We start from the raw sequence: 24,454 nt of genomic DNA, 5'->3' as shown, positions 1-24,454 counted from the left end.
TAAACACTCAATTCTCATAATACCTGTATATTTATAAAGGCAATTGCAGGGTTCTTTGACACCTAGATACATGTAATTACTAAGTTTTAGCACATTGTTTTCACTCAGAATTGTTTGTTTGCAATTTACATGATCAGAAGTCTCTTAGTTTTAAAATATGTAGTCTTCAAACTAATTTCAAGACAAAGCAATGGCCTTTTAAACATGCAATTTCAATGTGAAAGTTTTATACAGAGAAGCAGTTTATTTCTTCTTTTACTTTACTCATTAATAGAAAAATTTCTGGAGAATGACTCCGTTAAGACCAAGAAATCAAATAGAAATCCAATGATTCTCTGAGCTAAAGTTAATATTGACTGTTAAGAAGCATCACAATTTTAAGTCCTGCTTTACTGAGGCAAAACTTCAGTAAAAATCAATAGGAACCGGAGGGTTCTGAGCAACACTGAAATCAGGCCGCGTCATGAAGTACCTAAATATGGAGTTAGGAGCATAACTTTGGGAACCCACATTTGAAAATCCGCCATTACTCTTAGATGATACACATGGCTCCAGAATTCAATTTAATTCTTAAAATAATATGATCTTTCTTCACTGCCCCTAAACACAGCCACGAGCCAAAGTTCAGGTCTGGATCCAAACTTGGGCAAATAGGGGAGATCTAGGATTTTACATTGATCCTCTGTAAAGATAAGGTTTACCTGGAAAGTCAACTCAAATATTCCCCAGATGTGTTTGGATCCTGTAGTTCCATTTAGGTTCATATCAATATCTTCCATTTTAAGGCCCTGGTCTTGCAATTAAATCTGCTAGTGTTGATCCCTGCACCTCCAGAATGCTCTAGAGGTTCCATGCTAGCAGATCTGAGTACAGGATCGAGGTCTAAAGACAAATAATATATAAGAGTTCAGATATGGTACATAAAGCACTGAATGACCAGTAGTTAGAATTATCACATTGTGGTGTAGTATGCCTTTTTGTTGGTGGGAAGTGGTTTTATTTTATATCAGTAAATAATAGCAATTCTTCCATGGCGGAGTTAACAGTGATAGGGTTCACAGAAATGTGTTTTGAGGAGGGATTAGAAATGGAGAGGTGGATACTTGGTATACAGGGCTTCTGAGGTAAAGGGTAAGGGATAGCCTGCAAGAATGTAAATAAAATTAACAGGATGTGTGATATTGGGAAGGAAAATGCTGCTAAGAAAGGCAACACTGTTGACAGAATTTGGGAGGTGTATTCAAAGCTACGAATCTGCCATGTATGGTTTAGACTTTTTTTAAACTAAACAAAGTTCGTAGGCCCAATCCTGAGTGTCTCATTCAGTTTTAACGCAGTGCTTCCTTCAGTAAAACTCCCATTGACATCTGTGGGAGTTTTGCTAGAGGTAACACTGAATAAAACTGAGTAAGGAGTTTTGAATACAGGGCCTGACTGATGCAGTTGGAGTCTTTCCATCGATTCCAGTGAGCATTGAGTTGGACCCTTAGTCTCTTGTGTGTAGTAAACTTTATTTATTGTTTTCTTATTTTGCTATTTCTTTGTGTTCAGTCAATTTGCTAACGATGATGCAGAAAATCAGAAGTTCCTTCCAAATGGATTTCTGGGCAAAAAGAAATTGGCAGACTATCAGGAGGAATATGTAAGTTTATTATTAGTTTTTAAGTACCGTAGTAGAAACAGGAATATTGGAAAGTAGGGACAATCTACATGAGTCTCTTTGCAAATGTAAACAATGTTACTGCAAAGCTCACCAAAGAATCTTACCAGCATATTCTGTTTATTCCTGCCTTAGTAGAGTGGTTACAATTTGGCTGCTTCGATCATTTAAAGTATGACGTCATGGCTCTACTCTGACTAGAAACATGGCATCACAAGGTTCTACATGGATTGTGTCTCAATGATTGCTAGATAAAATATGCTCTGTTTACATATAAACAGGCATTTTCTTTCCAACTACCAGCAAACTCACTCTAGCGTATGATAATTAAGCTGGGGTCTTTCTTCCCTGCTAGCCCTAATAGTAAAGGTTCCTTTGATTAAATGCTGCCCTCAATAACTCTGTGCCAGCCCATTGTTCCACTTACACCTATTAGCTTTACATTGACTTACACAGGTGTTACTGAGGGTAATGTTTGGCCCACAGAATATCTATTACTGCTAATGGTAGAGAAGCTTGAATTTTAAATCCCATGTTCAAGCTTTCAGGTAGTTAGAAAAAAATCTTGTAACCTGTAAACGAAACAAATAAACATGCACCCAGCAGTTGTAGTTTTAGTCACATTTCAGTTTACAGCCAGACTTTAATGTGATCAGTTTAAAACAGTGGGGCCAGATGTGATCTTATTTACACCAGATCACAAACCGGCCTGGCACACCAGGGGCTTTCCCTGACGGGCCGCGTGCCAAAGGTTGCCGATCCCTGTCCTAGGTGAATACCCTAATTACTGGTCTAAAAGCTAGAGAGGGAGGTCCCAGCTGTTTGTGTGAACTCACTTGAGGGGCCTGATCACAGATCAATCCCTGAACATGACTTATCCAGGCAATACTTATCTTTCCCTGCTTTGTGAATCATTCTGGGAGACAGGCACTGGACAGCTAGAGGGAGGCCGCAGTGCAAATGCCCAAAGACAGAAAGACAGGTGACTCAGGAACTTTTACTGGAGCAACATGGGTGCCAAGGGAGTTCATTGGGAGCTTTGTGAATCACAGTGGAGCCTAAAACTGGGTTTTAGGTGGCTAAACTCAGACTTAGGTGCCTAAATCTGGGGTTTAGCCACCTAAATACTTTTGTGAATCTAGGCCCATGTTTTTACAGGGTCAGGACCTTATATTGTAAACTTTTGGGGCAGGATTGTTTCTTCGTGTGGGTTTCTTCATGTGGGTTTGTGGTCTATAAAACAACCTGAACCCTACTATAGTATAAATATTTAATACCAATTCCAAGTCATTCACTGCACAGTGAAGTTACTCCACTGGTGTAAATGAGAATACAGCTCAAAGAGCTAGTTTTTTCCATTTTCATATATTGGTGTTTTTCTTTATTCAGGCCTGTTATGACCAAAAAAGATGACATTTATGGTTTTTAGTGACACGGGGTAACTGTAGTCATTGATGGCAGTTTTATTTTGATCGGTTGTTAGTATGGACATAACTCTACACCCCAAAAAAAGCTATTGTGTTGATGCTGCAAACACATACTACCGTGACAGTACTTGAAGTGAAGGGAGTTCTCATAATAGTACTATTCTTGTAAGCCCTCTGAGGTAGCTAGGGACCCTAGGCACTCTGGTAATACAAGTAATAAATGGTAAGTACTAGTTCTGTAGTAAAAAATGTTGGTAGGATCAGGCAGTGTAGTAAGACAACATCCATAGTACTCAACAGAGCAGAAGAAGGGAAAGCCAGCAACTTGAAAAAGCAGTTTTACACTTCACTCATTAAGCCACAACTTAACTACCATGTTTGTTGCTGTTTTCAATAGAATCCAGGAACTACTTCCTTTGGAATGTCAGCATTTAACCTGAGCAATGCCATCATGGGGAGTGGCATCTTAGGGCTGTCATATGCCATGGCCAACACAGGAATTATACTTTTTGTGTAAGTATTCAAAAAGTGGAGAGAATATAATTAGCGAGCTAGCATCAGTGTTTCTGTGATTAGAGAAAAATGCTTAAGTGAAGAACAACATTTTATAGATAAAGAGATTTTTAAGGTCTCCAGTAATGAAAACAGTTTAACAGTATTGCAAGAATCTGTCTAATGATGATAAACCACCCTAATTTCAGCTGTGTTTTGTATTAGATTCATTGCTGGGAATTTATACTGTCCAGTCAAAAACCAAATTGGAAGGACAGTGTACTTCTTTCTCCTAAAATAACAACAGCATTCCCACTATTTCAATACAGGCAATTCCACACAAGCAGTAAAGTATACATTTATTTATATGTTTATAATTATAACTTTGTAGAGACGGAGGAAGAATACTTTGTGCCCATATAACTCTAGCCCTGAAACAGAAAGTGGGGGCTTAATGCAAATATGGCTATAGATTTACCAATATTTAATGTCACCCACTCTCTCTAAAAGTCTGTCTGTACCACTGAAGACAGAAATGGCATGTCGCTGACATACGGTATGTACACAGCATATGCTTTGATAGACACCAACAGACATCCCCGGCTACCCCTATCAGGTTGAGAGACAACATTTAAAAGTTGTCCCACTTTAGTAAGTGGCTTTAGTTTTATAATCTGGTTGTTTATGTGGGCCTTAATGTTAATCCTCCTTTGTTTAGTAGAAAGCCTAGAATGCAGTGTGGGCGATTGCTTTACATTACTGGAAAAAAGTAAACCTTCAGATCAGCTTGCAGAGTTTTCTCTGTGTGATTCCTCTTGACTTTTGAAAGTTGTGTAACAAAAACTCTGCAGCAGGCTCTGAAACTGTATACTTAGGTCCCAAGAGAGAATGGCATCTCCTATTTTTGGATGCAGAGTTTTTGCCTGAAATTAATTATGAGTGCAGATGCTACCACTTTGACGGCTAACTACCTGACAGCACCTGCAAATCAGATAGTTAAATGTCTTAGTGAGAGCATTTACTCCCACAGAAATGGAAACTGGTTTTAAAAGGGAGTGCTCTAGAGCCAAGAAACTTTGAAAGGCTTTTTAAAAAACTCTTTAGAGTTCAAAAACTCTTCTTCCTTAGGGTGTTCAGTAATAACCAACCTGGCTATGAAGTATCTCTATTCCTTTGTATATTAGCCCTGGCTAAAAAAATTCTACTACATCTTCTAAATCCTAACTGTTAGGGCTCCGCACATTCAAAACTATGGCTAATGAATCTTAAATTTAACATAAACACTATCATGAGCCAGTCATGTTAGCTTTGGCAGAAATAAAAATTGTCACCCTTAGACTGGGATAATGTTTAAATAGTGCCATATAATAAAAAACAAACATAAACCCCTTTCTCCACCCAGCAGCTCACTTTCTGTCCTATCATAGTTTCATACTTTGGGAATGAGAACATTCCCCCTTCTTGTGGGGGAGAGTCTCATTTAAAAGCAGACACGTTTGTGGAGGATATCCTTACTTCAGTGTCAGGCATCTACTTGCTATACATGATCCTGTACTTATAGATTGAAAGGATTGAAAAATTCCATTTGCCAAATGAAAACTGCTATACTAATCCTAATTCAGGTTATATTTACTGTCACTAATGTATTGTTCAGAGATGGCCCGAATTCTCCCTTTCAGTGAGATTTTCCACAGGAGAGGAGAAAGGGTTCCTAAAGTTCAGAAAGTTTAACCCTGTAGCACCCTCCCTGCATTCTCCCCACATAGGGGGATGGTTTGCAGCTGCATGGAGGGGACAGGGGATGTGGCCTGGAAATTCCACAGCTCTACAAAATCCACAAGAAACTCAGGTCCCAACGCCACACGGATCCTAAGGATCTGCATGGTGGACCAGCACCTTTACACTGACCCTAGTCCCTCTTTCCTCTTGTACTATAGCTAATTCAGAAGCCTTGCTATCATTCAATTCCTTACGTACCTTTCTGCATGGGTAGAAGGCCATGGATTGGTACCTTAATGCTGCAATGATCAGCATTAACTCCCGTGTGGATTTTTCACCAAAATCTTCTGGTTAATAGGAGAGTAGCTACATAGAGTACCCCAGAATATCTCCCCCAAAATATGTACAACTCAGTCATGCAGTGTTTATAGGAGCTTTTCACAGGCTGAAGGCAAGGTGGTGAGCAGTATGCTGCCCAGAATATAGTGACTCATAGACTTTAAGGCCAGAAGGGACCATCATGATCATCTAGTCTGACCTCCTGCACACTGCAGGCTACAGAACCTCACCTGTAATAGGTGAGGTTTTATTACTTCTATAATAAAACCATAATCTTGGCTGAGTGACTGAAGTTCTCAAATGATCTTTTCATGAGAATCCACCATTTACACTAGTTTAAACCTGCAAGTGACCCATGCACCATGCTGCAGAAAAAGATGAAAAATGCCAGGATCTCTTCCAATCAGACCCAGGGGGAAATTCCTTCCAGACCCCAAATATGGCAATCGATTAGACCCTGACCATGTGGGCAAGACCCACTAGAACGACACCTGGGAAAGAATTCTCTGTAGTAACTCAGAGCCCTCCCCATCTAGTGTCCTGTCACCAGCTGTTGGAGATATTTGCTGGGTAGATATTTGCCCTGAAAAAGTTACATAAAGCATTAGTTTCTTGCATCAGTAGTTCTCAAAATACCAGCCATTGAAATCATGTAAAATTGAAATAGTATGTGGAGGAAGCTTGTGGGTAATCAGAATTATATAAATTCAAGAATCAGTATCTCACAGTCTGCCAGCCAGGGTTAGAAGCTAGTGCTGTATGCTTTCAGAAAGCAAGATTTCCAATGTCATACAGTGGTCTTTGCTATCCCTGATCATTACATGAGATCTCTCTATATATCTATAGTGTCAAATATGAGCTCCTAAGCTCAGGCTCCATGGTTCTTAGGCAGCCAAAAGCTCTGATTTTCAAACATAGGGGGTAGCCAACAGCTCCCATTGAAGTTGTTATGGTTTTTCAGATGGTTCAGAGGTGCTGGGTAAGGAGAGAGGGTTAAGTTACATGTCGGTAAATGGGTGGGAGTCTAAGGCCCTGGATTCTGGAAGGTCCGATTACGTGGAGTTCAGTTAACTTCACTGGGGCTCTGTGTGGGTGCAGGAATCTGCCTTTGGGGGACAATGCAGAATTGGAGCCTCAGTGAGTCTAAGTAAGTCTCTAGAGGCAAGCTAAGATGGTGTAACATGCATGTTCAGGTTGCCAGAGGATGTATAAATAAATTACAGCCTAAGCTTACCTCTGCCTTATTATGGCCAAAAGGAAGAACAGGAGTACTTGTGGCACCTTAGAGACTAACAAATTTATTAGAGCATAAGCTTTCGTGGACTACAGCCCACTTCTTCGGCTGTAGTCCACGAAAGCTTATGCTCTAATAAATTTGTTAGTCTCTAAGGTGCCACAAGTACTCCTGTTCTTCTTTTTGCGGATACAGACTAACACGGCTGTTACTCTGAAACTTGTTATTATGGCCAATGACTCCAGTACTCAAACTGGTTTGGGGACAATGTACATGTTAAACTGATGGAGAGCAACTCAATATATGTTCTGTTAAGTCAATTTATTATTTCTATTGTCAGCTTCAAGATTCTAATTTCTGTTATTCCTTACAGAATCCTACTGCTCAGTATAGCAATATTATCACTCTATTCAGTTCACCTTTTACTGAAGACCTCAAAAGAAGGAGGTATGAGGACACTGTTGGTTAACTGAATGTTCATGTTGCATGCACATGTTTCTCCTTTAAATGTGTTTAACAATGTGCATTTTTACAGCCCACCATGTTTTCTTTTTGCATCTAGGCTCCCTAATATATGAAAAACTAGGTGAAAAGGCATTTGGATGGCCTGGAAAATATGGTGCTTTTGTTTCGATTATAATGCAGAATATTGGTGGTAAGGGCAAAATGTTCTTATAAATAAATATTTTAAAGCTTAATATTTTTCTCCATAATGAAAATAAACACTGGTCTCCCGTGGTAGCATATGTCCTCAGGCTGATGTGGATGCCATCATGGATTGAGCACAGTGGAGTATATGTTTCCCAGTGATCTGCATAGCAAAAAAAGGCAGACACATTACTTTTCACAGTAACAGAAAAAAATAGGAGAAAGGTGCTCAGCAATTGATTTTCCAGCTCAATTATCTCTTGAGGCCACATTTTATTTTGGGCCTGATCTGTGAGATGTTGAGCACCCTCAGCTCCCACTCCCTAAGAGCTTGATCCTGTAACCATCATTCACACAAGTAGACTTTACTCACATGAGACATCCCATTACATGCATAACAGTCCCAAGTTATTTCCCATGTGAGTAAAAGTTGCAGGATTGGGCCTTTGCTCACTGGAAATGAAATGGAAATGTGTATGGTCTCAGTGTTTTAAAACTTTGTACTGTTTTGAAACCTCTATAATCTGGCTGCCAATCACAATCAGCCATCCAAAGCAAAAGAATCTTGTTAATTATATAGCAATTTAATAATAATTGTACTAAAATAGTAGCTATTCACAACAGAGAGAATTGCACAATCAATCCTTCTCTTCTGATTGGCTACTATGACTCTTCAAAGAGTGCATCTATGAGTGCATAACAAACATCCCATCTATGAGTGCATAACAAACATCCCATCTATAAGTGCATAACAAACATCCGTGTCTCAGCTTCTGTCCTTCCCTAGTGAAGCCCAGATATCAAATACAGTTTAACTAGACAAGGAATTATACTTAGGGCTTGTCTATACTTACCGCGCTGGTTCGGCGGCAGGCAATCGAACTTCTGGGTTCGATTTATCGCGTCTTGTCTGGACGCGATAAATCGAACTCAGAAGTGCTCCCCGTCGACTCCGGTAATCCTGCTCGCCGCGAGGAGTACGCGGAGTCGACGGGGGAGCCTGCCTGCCGGGTCTGGACCGCGGTAAGTTCGAACTAAGGTACGTCGACTTCAGCTACGTTATTCACGTAGCTGAAGTTGCGTACCTTAGTTCGATTTGGGGGTTTAGTGTAGACCAAGCCTTAGTTGATGAGAGAGGAATGTAACACGGGGAAAACAAAGGTTAAGTAGGTTGACAGTTTGGGAAGAGGGGGGTCAGAAGTTGAGGCAGCCAAGTTTATTATGAGTAATGGATGGAGAGTTCTGAGGAAAATAGGCCATCAGAGCAGCAGGATTTACAATAACAAACAAAGAGATGGGGTAAGAATGTATATTTCAGCATAACAGCAACTCGAGTGCACTGTTAATTCAATAATAACTATACCTCTACCCTGATGTAATACTGTCCTCGGGAGCCAAAAAATTCTACCGCGTTATAGGTGAAACCGCGTTATATCGAACTTGCTTTGATCTGCCGGAGCGCGCAGCCCTGCCTCCCTGGAGCGCTGCTTTACCGCATTATATCCAAATTCGTGTTATATTGGGTCACGTTATATCGGGGTAGAGGTGTATATCATATTCTAAGGCTGAAAGCTACTTTTAGTTCAGAATATGGCTCTAACCTTATTAATAGGGAGCACTGTCAAGTTATCATCTGTTTATTCGCACTGCCAATTATGGTACATAAATGGTGATTTGAGTGCCAAAATACAGAACTGCCTAGGTACCATAACTTAGACACCCAATTCTGAAAACGGGACTCTGTAGTTCATTGCATCTACATGTTCATATAGTTAAGCAAGTTTGACTAAAATCAATGTATATATTGCATTTTCAAAATAATATATAGTTTGTCGTTTCTCTTATTTTTTTAAAGAATGTTAATAGTAATGACCCTGCATTGGAACTATATTATTCTACTTTACTTAGCTGATGTGTTTGTTTTTTCAGCAATGTCAAGCTACCTCTTTATTATTAAATATGAACTTCCTGAAGTAATCCGAGCATTTCTGCATCTAGAAGAGAATTCTGGGTATGTTTATTTTGCACGGCCTATGACTTGAACGAAAATATTCTAGTTAACCTTGGCAGAAATGATTAATATTGGTTTGATTTGTTTTTTTCCCTCTTTAGAGAATGGTACCTGAATGGTAACTACCTCGTTATATTTGTGTCAGTTGGAATTATTCTTCCACTTTCCCTTCTAAAAAATTTAGGTAAAACTATTTCCTTACTTAAAATATATTATTTTGTTTCTTATCTTGATTAGTCATCTGAATTTATGTGTGGTTTAACTGCATGTTTATTTTTTTATTCTTTCTTTGAAGGTTACCTTGGTTATACGAGTGGATTTTCACTTACCTGCATGGTTTTCTTTCTCACTGTGGTATGTGACTATATGAAATATATCACTAGCTATAACCAAAAGTAGGAAATACAGAATCTGTAAATAATTAAGAAACTTTAGATGTCTTCTCTGTACTTATTTATTATTACTAGCGTTTAGAGACCAGCCTGGTCAAAACCCTATAGTGCTAGGCACTGTATATGACAGTCTCTATCCCAAAGAGCTTACAGTCTAAAGAGCAAAACATAACAGGGAGCTGAGACAAAAAGCAAGATGGAGGCAGAGTAACAAAACTAATAGGATATGCTAAATTCCTAGCAAAGCAGGGGCAGTAATCACAACTTGCCACCTTCAAACATTAAGTTTTCAGCCACTAATGTTTTCAGTCAAGGGTGTAAATAGAAGCCACCTTTTCAAAGCTATAGACTTGTGTTGACATTTTCTATTCTTATTGTAGGTAATCTACAAGAAATCCCAAATACCTTGCCCTCTCCCTGTCCTGGAAAATAATGTTGGAAACTGGACCTACAACAACAACTCAGTTCCGATGCACTTAGTGATGTTACCAAATGAGTCTGTTAATTCTAGAGTGAATTTCATGATGGACAATACACCTGGGCACACCACGGGTTTTGAGGAGGCAAAAGACACCCTACACACAAGTGGAGTGGAATATGAAGCCCATAGTAATAGTGATGACATGTGCGAACCCAAATATTTTGTGTTTAACTCACAGGTAGGGAGATTCCATAGAATCTGTCTATAGCCATTAACTCCATAACCAAACTGCTGCCAAACACGATAAATTCAGATGATTCAGTAGTGAATACTCATATTAAACACCTTTGTTTTTCAGACAGCCTATACAATACCCATCCTGGCATTTGCATTCGTATGCCACCCTGAGGTGCTACCAATATACAGTGAACTTAAAGAGTAAGGCTCTTAACTTTACTTTTAAAAACAATTGTCACACACTGCCATAGTTAACCCAGTAGCAATCATCAGATCATAAAAAAGCAGATATTGGTGATAAAACATACATCAAGATTACTGACCTGAGGTTTACGTTTGTCAGTACTTACCTTAAGAGACCATAAATCTTGGTATTCCTTGAAATGAAGTGAAATTTTATGAAATATCAATCACCAGAAATATTTGGAAACATTTCTATTATGGTAGTGAATTCAAGTGTTGCAGAACACCAAAAACATCTTCATGAGTGAGGCTCCAGTCCTGCACCTGTATCTGTCAGTGCTCACTTTTACATCTCCCGGAGTCGCATTGACTCTAGGTGGGTGCAAAGATCTGCCCTGCAGGATCTGGCTGCAGGAATAAGGACTGTATCATGTAGCAAAGATTTTTCTCATGCGGTCTGATTGAATTCTCATTAGTCAGTAATTATTTCTTCCAAATTTATGCTACAGCCAATCAGATGCAGTAATTTATCACACACGTCCATGCTAGCCAGTTTACATTACTCCATATCTTAACAATGTTGAGTTCTGAGGAACTAAACTTATGGATGCTTAATGCCCATTTCCGGCCAATCCTAATTCAGAACTTTCTTGTAAAAATATTTAACTGATGTGCATTTTAAAGAAGAATTGACCTTGCCTATTCTTCTGTCGGTCCCTGATCCTCAGTGTAGATCTGCATTGACACAAGTGTGCGTTCATGCAAATCTGATGGTAGGCTTCGGGCCTAGAGTTAGGAACAATGCTTTTATATTTTAGTACCTACATTTTTACTTAAAAAACCTCAGCCTGAAGTTGATATTATATAAATATGTAGTTATAATACATTTAAATTTTAACACTGTCAAGTTAGCAATTGAATATAAAACCTTAATATATACAAATCGTTCTGAGCTGTTCTGTACAGTGTGATACTGGGGTTTGAAACAGTGGGTTTCGAAACTCACTTGAGTTTGTTATAACATTGATTTAGGTTTAGTTGCTTTGAATTCACTAACTAGTGACAATGTTAGCAGAATACAGCTTGGACTGTTAGTTCACTAGAAGATACATACAATATAGACTTTATTTACATTGTTATTCTTCCCTTCTTACCCAGCCGGTCACGAAAGAGGATGCAGAATGTTTCAAACATCTCCATTGCTGGAATGCTGATCATGTATCTGCTTGCTGCTCTCTTTGGTTATCTTACCTTCTACGGTGAGTCAGTGAGTCAAAGCCATATTCTCTGTAGAAGTTTCTCTCTTCTTTTAGAGGTTATCAGTACCTGCTGGTGAGAATGAACAGCTGTGTGTGTCATGACTGCATGCATTCAGTAAACAAGATGCTGTAGATGTCACACTTTCCCAGGGCCACCCAGAGGATTCAGGGGGCCTGGGGCAAAGCAATTTCGGGGGCCCCTTCCATAAAAAAAAGTTGCAATACTATAGAATACTATATTCTCGTGGAGGCCCCTGTGGGGGCCGGGGCCTGGGGCAAATTGCCCCACTTGCCCCCCCCCCCCCGGCCCCCCGGGCGGCCCTGCACTTTCCACATGGCCAAAGGAAGCCAAGCTGGCGATACTCAGCAGGTTTTCACAAAACAATGGAGCACTTCTGTCTCTAGCTCTTACACTACTGCTACACCACTGTTGCAGCTTCACCTTTCCTGAAAACATGTGCAATACATGCTAGTGTACAAAAGGCCATAGGGAGGGACTACCTAGTATAACTTAGTCTGTAGACATAGTCGACTATATGTTACTGCTGCTGCTGCACTCAGCTTGAACTTGCACTGCTTTTTACTTTATTAGTTCCTCCATTATGACATGGAAGCATATGGCACAGAACAGTTAGTGCTGTACATAATTACTGCATGTGGAATATTTTCAAAACACAAGTGTCCACTGTTCCTTTTAGAGAAGCAGTTTAGTCCAGTGGCTAGGGTGCCAGACTGAAAGCCAGGAGTTCTACACACTTTGGGGAAGTCAGTTTGCCTCTCTGTGCCTCAGTTTCCCCATCTGAGGTTTATATAGCACATTTTGTAAAGTAATTTGGTCCTGCCATGTGGGCAGGGGACTGGACTCGATGACCTCTCAAGGTCCCTTCCAGTCCTAGAATCTATGAATCCTTGGATGAGATGCATTATATAAATGCTGAATGTTATTACTACCAATATTTCTACCACAGAGGGACTGATGTTGAGCAAAACTGCATTTTTTGTGTCTAATCAGTAGCATGTGTCTGACCACAACTGCAGGGACACGTCCTCTTTCATCTTGCTAAGTTATAAAATCTTAGTTTTGAAAATATAGATTGTGCCTGAATGAGCTTAGCCTGTTTTCATTTTCTTTTGTAGGAGAAGTTGAAGATGAATTACTTCATACATACACCAAAGTGTACACCTTCGACACCCCTCTTCTGCTGGTTCGCCTGGCAGTGCTTGTAGCGGTCACCTTGACTGTGCCCATAGTCCTTTTTCCTGTAAGTAAATACAGCTTCTGAAGATTAAATCTGGGCAGCCTATACACATGGACTGTAATTATCTATTTTACATTCATTTTGTCATACTTTAACATTTAAGAGAACTAAGCCCTGGGATTTTATGACATTTTCTGTTTTCTCATTTATATTTCACCTGAGACAAACAGCTGCACTTTGGGTAACTCGGAGTACTGAACATTTAAAAACTGAAGCATATCAAAGCCAAAGGATTATTGCCAAGTATATCTGTAGTCTCTTGTGTACTGTATTTAACAAGATTAGCAAAATTAGGCTGGAGTGTTAGTGATTCTGAGCAACTTCTTGGGACAAACATTCATAATAAAAAATAACAATAGAAAGTGAGCACTGTACACTTTGTATTCTGTGTTGTAATTGAAATCAGGATATTTGAAAATGTAGAAAAAAATCCAAAAATATTTATAATAAACTTAAATTAGTATTCTATTATTGTTTAACAGTGCGATTAAAACTGTGATTAATCACAATTAAATTTTTTTTAGTTAATTGCTCGAGTTAACTGCGATTAATCGGCAGCCCTACTTTTTATGCTCATATTTGAAGTAGTGGATGTACTAGCTTATGGTAGGTCAATGCAGTCAGCCATACAGAACCAAATCCAACACTGTTTTTGATCGAGCTCCGACTATCTGCATCACATGCTCTAGCCGCTCCTGTGCAGTTGACTGATCCTCTCAGCAGTTCTGGGTTTCTCAGAGTCCTGCTGCATGATGGCCTTTGCATTACAGCAAGGTTACATTTTGAATCATAAGTCCTGAATGTGTATTGTTTACAGACATACTGATGTGTATTTAAAAGCAATGATAACTGCTCAAGTAATATAATATATGCCCTTAGGAATATCTTTGAGAGGTTACGGCGTAACCCCAGTATAAAACACACACAAAGTGATCAGCTCAGCTAGCTTGGATTGAGTCCTGAAGCTGTGGTGTAAATATCACTTTTGTTTTCACAGTTAAACTATTAACCATGGTGATCATTTTGCAGTTGAAAATAGGCTAAAAGGCAACACCGTTTTGATAACCACATAAAAAAATCCACATCTGCCAGATTTTTATCAAATAAAGTTTTAGCAATTAGATACCGCGGTCATAAAGTGCTCTATTGAGGTAACTCCAAAGAAGCAGTGTCAGATATTCTAAAGCCAGTGTACGGAATGATTCTATATGGCCCATCAGCCTAGCCAGCTCAGCATTATTGAAGTATTACTTCAGATGAGCAGTGTAGAATGAATCATGAAATTTACACCAACAATTAGTTTTTCTCTACATTTTTAATTTCGAGAACAATATTTGTAACTTTAATTATTTGAAGTATTTGGCATTTTTATTCTTTTACAAAAAATTATACTTCAAATATCAGAGTTTTTAAATTTACCTTTGTATGGCATTAATCATCAATGAAACGTAAATACGGGTTTAATTTCAAGTGGAACCACATGCCAGATACAACATACTGGAAACGTCACAAGTAGAGAGAAAGAAACTAGTGCTTTAGCTGGTATAAATCAGCATGAGGGCCTGGCCTAGAATTTTTAAAGCTGTTCAATATTAAATTCAAAATCTATTATTTTAAACCCACTTATCTCTTCACAACACTTAGACCTGAAACTCTAAAATGCAGATCTCTCAATATTTTTTTAAATGTAAAGACTCCAAGTCTGACAGAAAATCATACTCCTATTGAATTACCCAACTAGTTCAGAATCAGCTATTATTTTAAAAGATGGGAATGATTTGGAGCATATGTTTTTTAAAAGTATATGAACATACACTGTTCTACTTCCACCCCGAGGATCTCTTCACCGCTTTGCAATATTGCAGTGTAACACTATCTGCTGTTGCCAAATGGATTTGCTGTTGACCTTTTACCTACTTATCTCTGCTTGTACAAAAGCATAGAAACTATGTTCAAATCTGTGATGAAGTCACAATAAGCAAAGAGAATGTGCTCTCTATATGTCTTATAAATACAGTTTTGAATGTTATAATCCTCATAGCTGTTTATTTTTTATTTTGTTATATATTTTAAAATGGAACTAAATTACAGCTTGATCTTGGTACCACTGAAGTAAGTGGTAAAGCTCCCACAGAATTCAGTGGAATCAGGTTCAGGTCTAAAATAACTCATCTGATTATATTTCATACATACATACATTTTTCCTCTGCTAGTTAGTATTTGTTATGGGGTTCTTTGTATTTTCCTGATACCAGCACCTTTTAGTGGAAGAGATTTTTTTTCTCCCTAATTTTTACACCCTATTTACTTGTCTTCTACCCGGTAAATATTTGAGCTTCTGTAATAAACTGTGAACCCAAGCCTCAAACTACATCTGTGTGGTAAAAGAGATTGCATTAAGGGAAGAAAATGAATTAAAATATATTTCTTTGTTTAAAATTCCTCACTGGAAAACTAGCACAGATCTTAAAGGAGCAATGAGTTGCAAAATCCACTATCTTCTGCTTTTATTTTTCGTGTTACAGATCCGCTCATCAGTCACCGCATTGTTGTTTCCCAAAAGGCCATTCAGTTGGATAAGGCATTTCCTGATCGCAGCAGTAATTCTTGCATTTACTAACACACTTGTAATTTTTGTGCCTGCTATTAAAGACATCTTTGGATTCATTGGTAAGTTTCATGAATATTGTCAGCTTATTATGTTAATCTGTATCAAAACAAAATGCCTCACTTTCATATATTGAAAGTGAATTTTGTCTCATTTACAATGCAGTAGCTTCAGTGCACTTATTCCTGATTTTGCACTGGAAGGGTTAAAAGAAAAAAAAGAGACTGAAAATGACTCATCCAAGCTAAATGGTACCAGACTTTAGTTGGCAGCCTGTGTAAGTCACAGAGAACAAAAAATGTCAACAAGTTTCATTTCAAATTTTGAGAGTTAAAAAACTCCACCATCTATAGAACTGGTCAAGATGTATTGAATTTCCAAATTTGGATTAAAAAAAAGAATTAGGAAAAAGATTTCTCGCCCTGACCCCCCAACACACACACACACACACACACTTGTTTTCTGTCAGTTTGAAAGTGTTGGTTGAGGAGTCAGGAGTTCCAAATACTCCTGGAGGAAGTTTCCCCTGCATTTATAGTACTGGTCTCCTTTTCATTTTTTGCTTTTTACCCACTCCTGGTCTGTAAAGAAGGTCTATGTCACTCAGCAGAATTGCCAATATAGTTTATAGTCTCTTTTTTATTATATTATTGGTTAGAAAACTTTCTGCTCTGAATAATCTTACTATGCAATGAAAATAAATATGAATAATTGTATAGTAAGTTAAACCACAGTGGATAGAACCTTGCCAATGATTAAAAGAACAGTTTTCCTGTCCAGAGTTTGGGAACTGTTACTCACTGAAATAATCTGAATGGAACTATCAGATGGAATTCATAGCACAAGCCCATAGTTTACTGTAATCTTTTTAAAAGAGTATGACTTTTTGTAATTTTCAAAGGCAGAAATATGTAGACTTAGGGAAATACCACAAAACTGCTATATTGTTGATAATTTATTAGGATAAAGAGAGTGTCTTTTAGTTGTTCTAAAAAACAAATAAGGAAAACGTGACAGTCCAAAGTGACTGGCCTCTCTCTGATATGCAGCTCATTTTTGAAGTCAGATAGTTATAGGAAAAAAGCAGATGATGCCCCTCAAAGAAATAATAACACTGCTATACCCTTTCCTTTGCTCCCAAAGGGGATACTTTTTTCAGTCTGAAGGGTGAACATGTAAAAAAGTTATGACTAACTGAAAACATGGTGTTATAATGAACACCCTTGCACCACCTGAACTATAGCTAAGCCTGTACCTAGCACTCCAGGCATACTTTCTTTTCTGTAAAATGCTGTACATATTTACATATTAACCAGAACTCAATTATGGTTTCTGTTCCAGGTGCATCGGCTGCCACAATGTTGATTTTCATTCTTCCTGCTGCCTTCTATCTACGGCTTGTCAAGAAAGAACCCTTGAGGTCACCCCAGAAGATTGGGGTGAGAAAAGTAGGGGGAATTACAAGAGGAGGGTTTTTTTGTTTTATTTTGTTACAATTAGCTGTTGTTTCACATTGATGGTTGCAATTATGAGCCCAAATTGGCTTCATTAGAATTAATAAGCAGTACAAGATCTGTGGGATTTTGCCCTATATTATGAGCTGCAACACTAGCTCTTACAGAAGGGACGGAGCTGACCAGTAGATGGTTCTAAAGTCCCTCAAAAGAGCAGTGGAATCCTACGGTCCTTGACTAGCATTCAGGATATTAGTGCTCTTGAGAAATGCCAGGCTTGTCTACACAGGGGGGTTAAACCAGATTAAGAAAAATTAATCCGGTTTGAAAATGCTTGTGTACACAAGACACACTGCATTGTAGGTAGGCTTGGAAGGATTAGATCAGGAGTGGCCAACCTGAGCCTGAGAAAGGGCCAGAATTTACCAATGTACATTGCCAAAGAGCCAGAGTAATACATCAGCAGCCCCTCTATCAGATCCCCACCCTCCAGCCACCAGAGCCTCCCGCCCACCAGCAGCCCCACCAATCAACACCTCCCGCTCACTCCCCATGCCTCCCACCCTCCACAGTCATTTGTTTCGCATGCGCAGGCTGAGGGGAAGGGGTAGGGACCTTGGGGGAAGGAGTGGCATGGGGGCAGAGCAGAGGGTTGAGCAGTGAGCACTCTCTGGACATTGGAAAGTTAGTGTCTTTAGCTCCAGCCTAGGAGTCAGCACCTATGCAAGGAGCTGCATATTAACCTCTGCATGTGGCTCCGGAGCCACAGGTTGGCCTCCCCTGGATTAGATTCTTAATTGGTAAATGCCAGTAAACATCAATTTCACCATCCACACACACAAACCACTATACAAAAAATCTCCATCAATAATAACTGAAATTTACAGATAGGTAAAGTCAGAAAAATGTCACCTAAGAACTTATTAGCATTTGATTTAAACATATTTGCTCTGTATATTTTGACAATTTGTGTTTTAATGGTTATAAAGCTTTAACTTTTTGAATCTCAGCGTCTACCATCATTACGTAACTATTGTCTGACACCCTTCCATTGTGTGATTCCCCCATAATTTCCCACAATTGTGAAAATTTTAATGGACAAAAATCAAATAACGATTAAAAATAAACTGATATAATCCATCAAAACTATAAAAAAAAATTGACTTCTGCCACGCCTAATTATAACACACTAAATCCGCATTTATTGCAAACTGTGGAGTCCTCCTTCAAAGTGAACTGAGTTCAATGCAAATCAGATTAGTTCAGTCCATTGTTCATGTGCACGCAATGCTGCTATCTCACACTGCTTTGTGGACAACTATTACTGAGCTGTCTGTCTACCTGTGTGCCCCCACCTGCTCTGGTGTCAAGTTAATTAGATGTCCTCCCCCCCACCCCCATTTAAAAACTGGATTGGGGGGTCAGAATTTGCCCATTTGATGCTGGATAGTAGTACATCGGCATTGCTGCGATATTACTTCAGAAGCCCTACCACATGTCTCAAACAGCCACTTGGAGCTGTGCTGAGCTGTTTGCCATCTGGAGAGAAGCATTGGTCAGTGCAGAAAGCTCTTGTGGCTAGCCACAGCCACCAGAATAGAGATCTTTTTGTGGAGATTGCTAAGAAGATGTCCACGAGGAGTCACTACTGGGGATGCTGACCAGTGCAGGATAAAGAGAAAACAGCTCTGGAGAATGTACAAAATATATTATCAAAAGATGAAATCCTATCGAAGTCAATGGCAAAATTCCCATTGACTTCAATAGGGCTGAGATTTCACCCTTAGGTTATGCCTACACAGCAGGAAAAAGAAAAGATGTAGTCTTAACTTGAGTTAAAATGGCAGTGAAGACATAGCAACTTTTAACTCAGGTTAGCAACCCCAGGCTTCTCTACTGGCTTTACCTCGAGTTGCGAATCCGAGTTAAAAGCCAAGTTGTCTTGTCATCACTGCTATTTTAATCCGAGTTAAGAACACTTTTTTTTTTTTGCAGTGTTTGCATACCCTGTATTATTTTAAAAATAGAGGGCTCACGTATTGCTCCCAATCTGGGCATAGTGCTTCTATTCATATTTTTGAGAGTCTAATGCATGGGCTGAAGGCAATGTGTAGCCCACAATGTTACGCACATTGCAATGCAAATATCTGCAACATGGTTAGTGAAGAAGCAGCCTTTGGCTGCTGGAATCCTGGCTGGGCTGGGGTAGAACTAGCCATTATAAATGAAATTATTTTAGTTTGGCTTTAGATGAGCATCATAAAATTAGAACAGAACAAGATTTATCACTGCAGCATCTGCTCCAGAGTGGCGAATAATGAAGCATGCAAACCTTGACTAGATTATAATCTGTATATGCATGAGTCTGTCTGACCTTTTACGCTAGAAGAAATGATCAATGTAGGCATAAGGAGGACTGGTAGGACAGTACCTGGGATCCTGTACCAATTCTATTTGTGTTAAAACTGCATCTGTCTATTCATAGCATAGTGGAAGTTACCTTTGTAAACTGGTACAGGCATCTGTTTGAGAAACATTAAATGGACAATCATTTTGTGATGGGCTAAATGGCAATGTGTGGCTGAATTAACATTTGTTTTAAACCACATGTAAAAGGCATTTACTCATTTCAAACGGTCCCTAGTTAACATCTAGACATAACACACAACTGCCACATACTTTAGAACAAGTGACAGTCTCCCTCAGAAGTAGTCAGCAGTGGACTAGGAGGGAGATTACACGTCCCAGTTAACAGGGGTATTGTAACACTGATTAATAGAGGTATTTAAGATCCTGATTGAGGTAGGTTAGTAAACATACAGGAGACATGGCCTATATATCCACAGCAGGTATCCATATCATGCTAGGCTCTAGCCAGTGATATCAATGTCTTCTTTTCCTGAACACTAACATCTATAATTTCTTTAAACAAATATCTTTTGGGAAAGTATAGATTGAAAATTAATCAGAAAAGATTTTGATAATATATACATAAATATAATTATTTGAAATATTTAACATGGAAAAAGTTTCATTTATACATATTAAATAGATAAAAAGAATAAACATTTCAATAACTACATTACTACGTAAGATATATTTTTGCAGATTTTTGGAGCGAAGTTGTGTCTATTCACTGGTGTTTCTCTTTGTGTCTGAAACATTCAGAATTTATCATCCTGCACTTAGATTGAATACAATGTTAATTTTTGTGGCAGGAGTTGGAATGTCCTAAGATTATGCTCATTAAAGGTCCCAATTCAGAATTTGAGAATGTAAGTCCCATTGAAGTCACTGGGACTTAACCACATCATTAAATTTAAGCACGTACGTAAGTGCTGTCCTGAATAGGGATGGACTGAAGCACATTCACAAGTGCTTTCCTGAATCAAGGCATAAGGGCTTAATACTAAAAGCTGTTCTTGCTATCAGACCATGTGTGGCCATTTTTAAAGGTAAAACAAAACCAGACGATACATAAATCATATTAGTGGTCATACTAATGAAGCAAGTAAATACTAGCAAGTGGTTGTTTAGGGCCCATTCTGCAAAGGCTTGCTCACGTATGGTGACATTCACCCCTGTGCAGAGGCACTTAAATTGTGAACTAACTTCATGCTGGCCCTCTGCACAGGAGTAACTTTCACCCAGATAGGTTCACCGAGGGACTATCAAAGATTGCTCATGCAAGTAGAACTTCATAGGTTCAGGCCCCTAGTAGGAGACAGATATAGAATATGATTCCAGTAGAATTATTCTGTGACTTAACATATTTTCAATATTGATATGTTTTTTTCCCCAATTGCAGGCTCTGATATTTCTCATAGTTGGCATAATCTTTATGCTCGGAAGCATGATTCTAATTGCATTGGACTGGATTTACCACTCTTCAAGTTCCAAACATCACTAACCTGTGCAGCCGTGAAAGTACGTCTCAGACAGGAAATGCTTGGATACCATGCTCCAAAAGACTCCTGACACCTAGATGGGAGTGTTATTCCTAGCTAATAATTGCAAGATTCCAAAGACTGTGACTAGTAATGCCACTAGAACCCTATGGAATACTAAATCATCCTTCTTTCAAGGGATAGTTATTTATACTTTAAAAACCTGTGCTGAACATTTCTAGCCAGGTTATAATAAAATGCGTGTTGTGAATTTTTTCCCAAAAGCACAATAAGAGTAACCGTGCATATAGTCTTCAAAAATCAATTTTCCCCCCATTATTTTGATAACTACAGTTCCTAGAGTATTGGAAAACAAAGCAGTGTCTAAAAAATCAGCTAGTGCCTTTTTATAACTGAAATACATGGATATGGCTTAAAAGCAGGGCAGAATGTAAGAGAAAGGGCCGGAACTACCTAAGTGGTCTGAAATCTAAGTATCATTGATCTTTCAAGTCAGGAAGATGACAACTTTGACCAACCAGTCAACAAAGCTGAATGTAAATTTGTTGTTACCTGTACTGTCAGTCATCAGGTGTGTTACAGCTGTTAAACCCTCATTCAAAATAAAGCAAGAAAACATACCAACATGGGCCCCAGTCCTACAATCAGATCTGAGTGAGCGGACTCCTGCACGGATGTGACTGCCCTCTGAGGCAGGGTTCCACCTGCATAGATTCTGTTGCAGGGCTGGGGCCTGTATTTAAATAAGACTTCTACATAGCTATTGTTCTGTTATTATATATATCTGTGCTGGGAGCTGCAGGTGGTTCTGGTGTGGGGTTTGGGTTTTTTTGTAAACAGGTGTGAATTTAGGTCACTGAACAAGTTGTATTCTGTCTATAAACTCGTCTTCCATTATAACTCAGAGATTTAAGGAGACCACAAGGCATGTGAAAGCACACCACCCAGTATTGTTTGATACATTTTTATTTGATGTGTTCAGTGCAGGAAACTGTGATTTACTATATATATATTTATGTATATATTCTTTTTCTCTATCTATCAGAATGTTAACGTATGGTACATTATTTTTGATTTTTTTATATGTGTAGTTCTTTGTTTTTATAGCCACAAACTTTATACTATTTTGAAGAAAACAGATTGGGTTGTTGGGTCTGTAAAAAGTTCATTTTTATGTATCAGTGCTTGACAAATACCCGTGAAAGCCCAAGCTGTTACCTGTGTAACAAGACACTCTGATGTTTACTACAATATCATCTTATAAAAAAAATTGCAAGAATACAGGCCCCTCTTCTAAGAATTGTCTATATATGCTATACAATTCTGTATTTTTGTCCTAGATTACAAAACTAGGTAGTTTCTACTGTTAATATATTTTAGCTTGCATATGTATGCGTTAGCATTAAGTCAACATATACAATTAAGCTATATAATTCAATACAAAGGAAAAGGTATTAATTCAAGAGCAAGTTTATCATTCTAGGCTGTTGAGCAAAACAAAGAGAAGTTACATATTACATGGGTGGTTAGTTAGCACTCACTAGCCTAGGGGCTCTGGCTGTTTACTTAATGACATGTGGGGTAAATTCTGATCTAATGTAGACCACACGCTCTCTCCATTCTCACCAGTGCAAATCAAGTCAGTGGAATCAGATTAGATCGACACAAAATGTGACTGAGTGGAGAATCAGGCCCACTGATTTCAGTGGGATTACACAAGTTAGGGTACAATTCAGCCAATTGTTTAAATTTGAAAATTAAAAACTATGATGTATTCAGCCGTGTATTAATTAGTAAAGCCATGCAGAGTTATGGTTTGTCTGACTAACCTATTTAGTTTGATATAGAATTGACTGTGTCTGTTACTGTGTGTGTGTACACACAGAGAGCTATTAATGTCTCAAAGAAATGGTCCCAATTGAGTTATATCTTTTTGTGTACTATTTTATTCTTATATAAAAGTACTGTAACCTTGGTATCCTGGAACACATTTCTATGTATGTATTCATTATTAAGAAAAAAATGCAATATTATTTTGGTTAGGATCTTTAAGGGGATTAATACAAACAAGGGAGTGCATTGCACTGATGCAGAACATCTTTAACATCAGTGTCTGATGCTGTAATCCTTTCACACACACAAAATTCCCATTGACATCAGTCAAAATTATGCATGTAGAAGGACTACAGCATTGAATTATAATTGTGTTTTGGTTTTGGAGGGACTGCTCATCCAGGACTTGGAAATGCATTCAGATATTTGATAATTATTTAATCTAACTCTCCTGACATAGAACTGCTGTAAAGATACAACCAGAAAAACTATAGGGAAATAGTGCAATCTGCCGCCTTTTCACTGCATGACAGTATTTGGTTTCACATAAAAAATGAGTGGTTAACTTGAACCTGCCATAACTGTGTTCAGAAACAGTTTTCAAATTCATTATAAAATGTCAGACATTAAAGCTACAGCATATTTCCCACGATATGCAGAGTTAGCTGCCACACATATTGCGGGATAGGCAATAGTATTATATACTAATTTATTTAGCACCTCTTGGGGATGGCTGATGTTGAATTTTCTTGTTCATTTTGTAATATTTAGGCCTTGGGAGGATTTTTATTACAAAAATGTATACTGATGCATAATAAATTAACTTTTCAAAAAGACTGATGGTTTTTTTTAAGTTGGTATGTTCTGGTTTGTTTTTTTTTAAACGAGGCAAGGAGCAAAGCTAGAAGCAGCACTCTCTAGTGGTTAGAGCAACAGCCTGGAAGTTAGGAAACGGGGTCTATTCCTAATTCTTCCACTGTGCTGCCAGGTGACCTTGGGGAAGTCATTTAACTTCGCTATTTATCAGTTTCCTCCATATGTAAAATGAGGATAATACTTAGCAACTGTTGATACGTGCTTTGAGATATTTGGATGAAAGGCACCATATAAGTGTACAGTATTATTTTAACAAAATCACAGGCCATGCTTCTCAAAAAAGAGTAGTGATTTTGACTAATGATTTTGGGTGCCCAATTGAGACTCCTGATTTTGGGAAGCTTAACACTTTCTGAAAATGAGGCTTCTTTCAGGTGTCTCACATTGGGCACCCCAAATCACTAATCATTTTTTAAAATCTTGGGCATATGTTTAACTTAATCTTTGTGCCGCTAATAGTGTACAAAAATATTTATGACTTTATTGGCCTTTGG

General features: G+C 38.4%; 1 protein-coding gene across 7 annotated transcripts in view; it reads left to right on the top strand.

Annotated features, from left to right (window-relative positions):
• Positions 1-23,918, top strand: part of SLC38A4 (solute carrier family 38 member 4) — a 59,329-nt gene extending 35,411 nt beyond the window's left edge. For all 7 annotated transcript variants that reach the window (XM_024100579.3, XM_042856630.2, XM_008162487.4 and 4 more), the window contains 14 exons: positions 1,552-1,642; positions 3,485-3,600; positions 7,245-7,318; positions 7,434-7,526; positions 9,449-9,530; positions 9,632-9,714; positions 9,826-9,884; positions 10,303-10,581; positions 10,702-10,781; positions 11,922-12,022; positions 13,160-13,284; positions 15,807-15,951; positions 17,231-17,328; positions 21,152-23,918. In XM_024100579.3, the coding sequence (XP_023956347.1) occupies positions 1,552-1,642; positions 3,485-3,600; positions 7,245-7,318; positions 7,434-7,526; positions 9,449-9,530; positions 9,632-9,714; positions 9,826-9,884; positions 10,303-10,581; positions 10,702-10,781; positions 11,922-12,022; positions 13,160-13,284; positions 15,807-15,951; positions 17,231-17,328; positions 21,152-21,253 (1,528 nt within the window). In that variant the 3' untranslated portion in view covers positions 21,254-23,918. The remainder of the gene's footprint in view (positions 1-1,551; positions 1,643-3,484; positions 3,601-7,244; positions 7,319-7,433; positions 7,527-9,448; positions 9,531-9,631; positions 9,715-9,825; positions 9,885-10,302; positions 10,582-10,701; positions 10,782-11,921; positions 12,023-13,159; positions 13,285-15,806; positions 15,952-17,230; positions 17,329-21,151) is intronic.
• The last annotated feature ends 536 nt before the right edge of the window (positions 23,919-24,454 follow it).

The sequence above is a fragment of the Chrysemys picta genome, chromosome 1 (genome assembly GCF_011386835.1).
Source record: "Chrysemys picta bellii isolate R12L10 chromosome 1, ASM1138683v2, whole genome shotgun sequence".
NCBI lineage: Eukaryota > Metazoa > Chordata > Testudines > Emydidae > Chrysemys > Chrysemys picta.
This window is presented reverse-complemented; position numbering and strand designations above follow the sequence as displayed.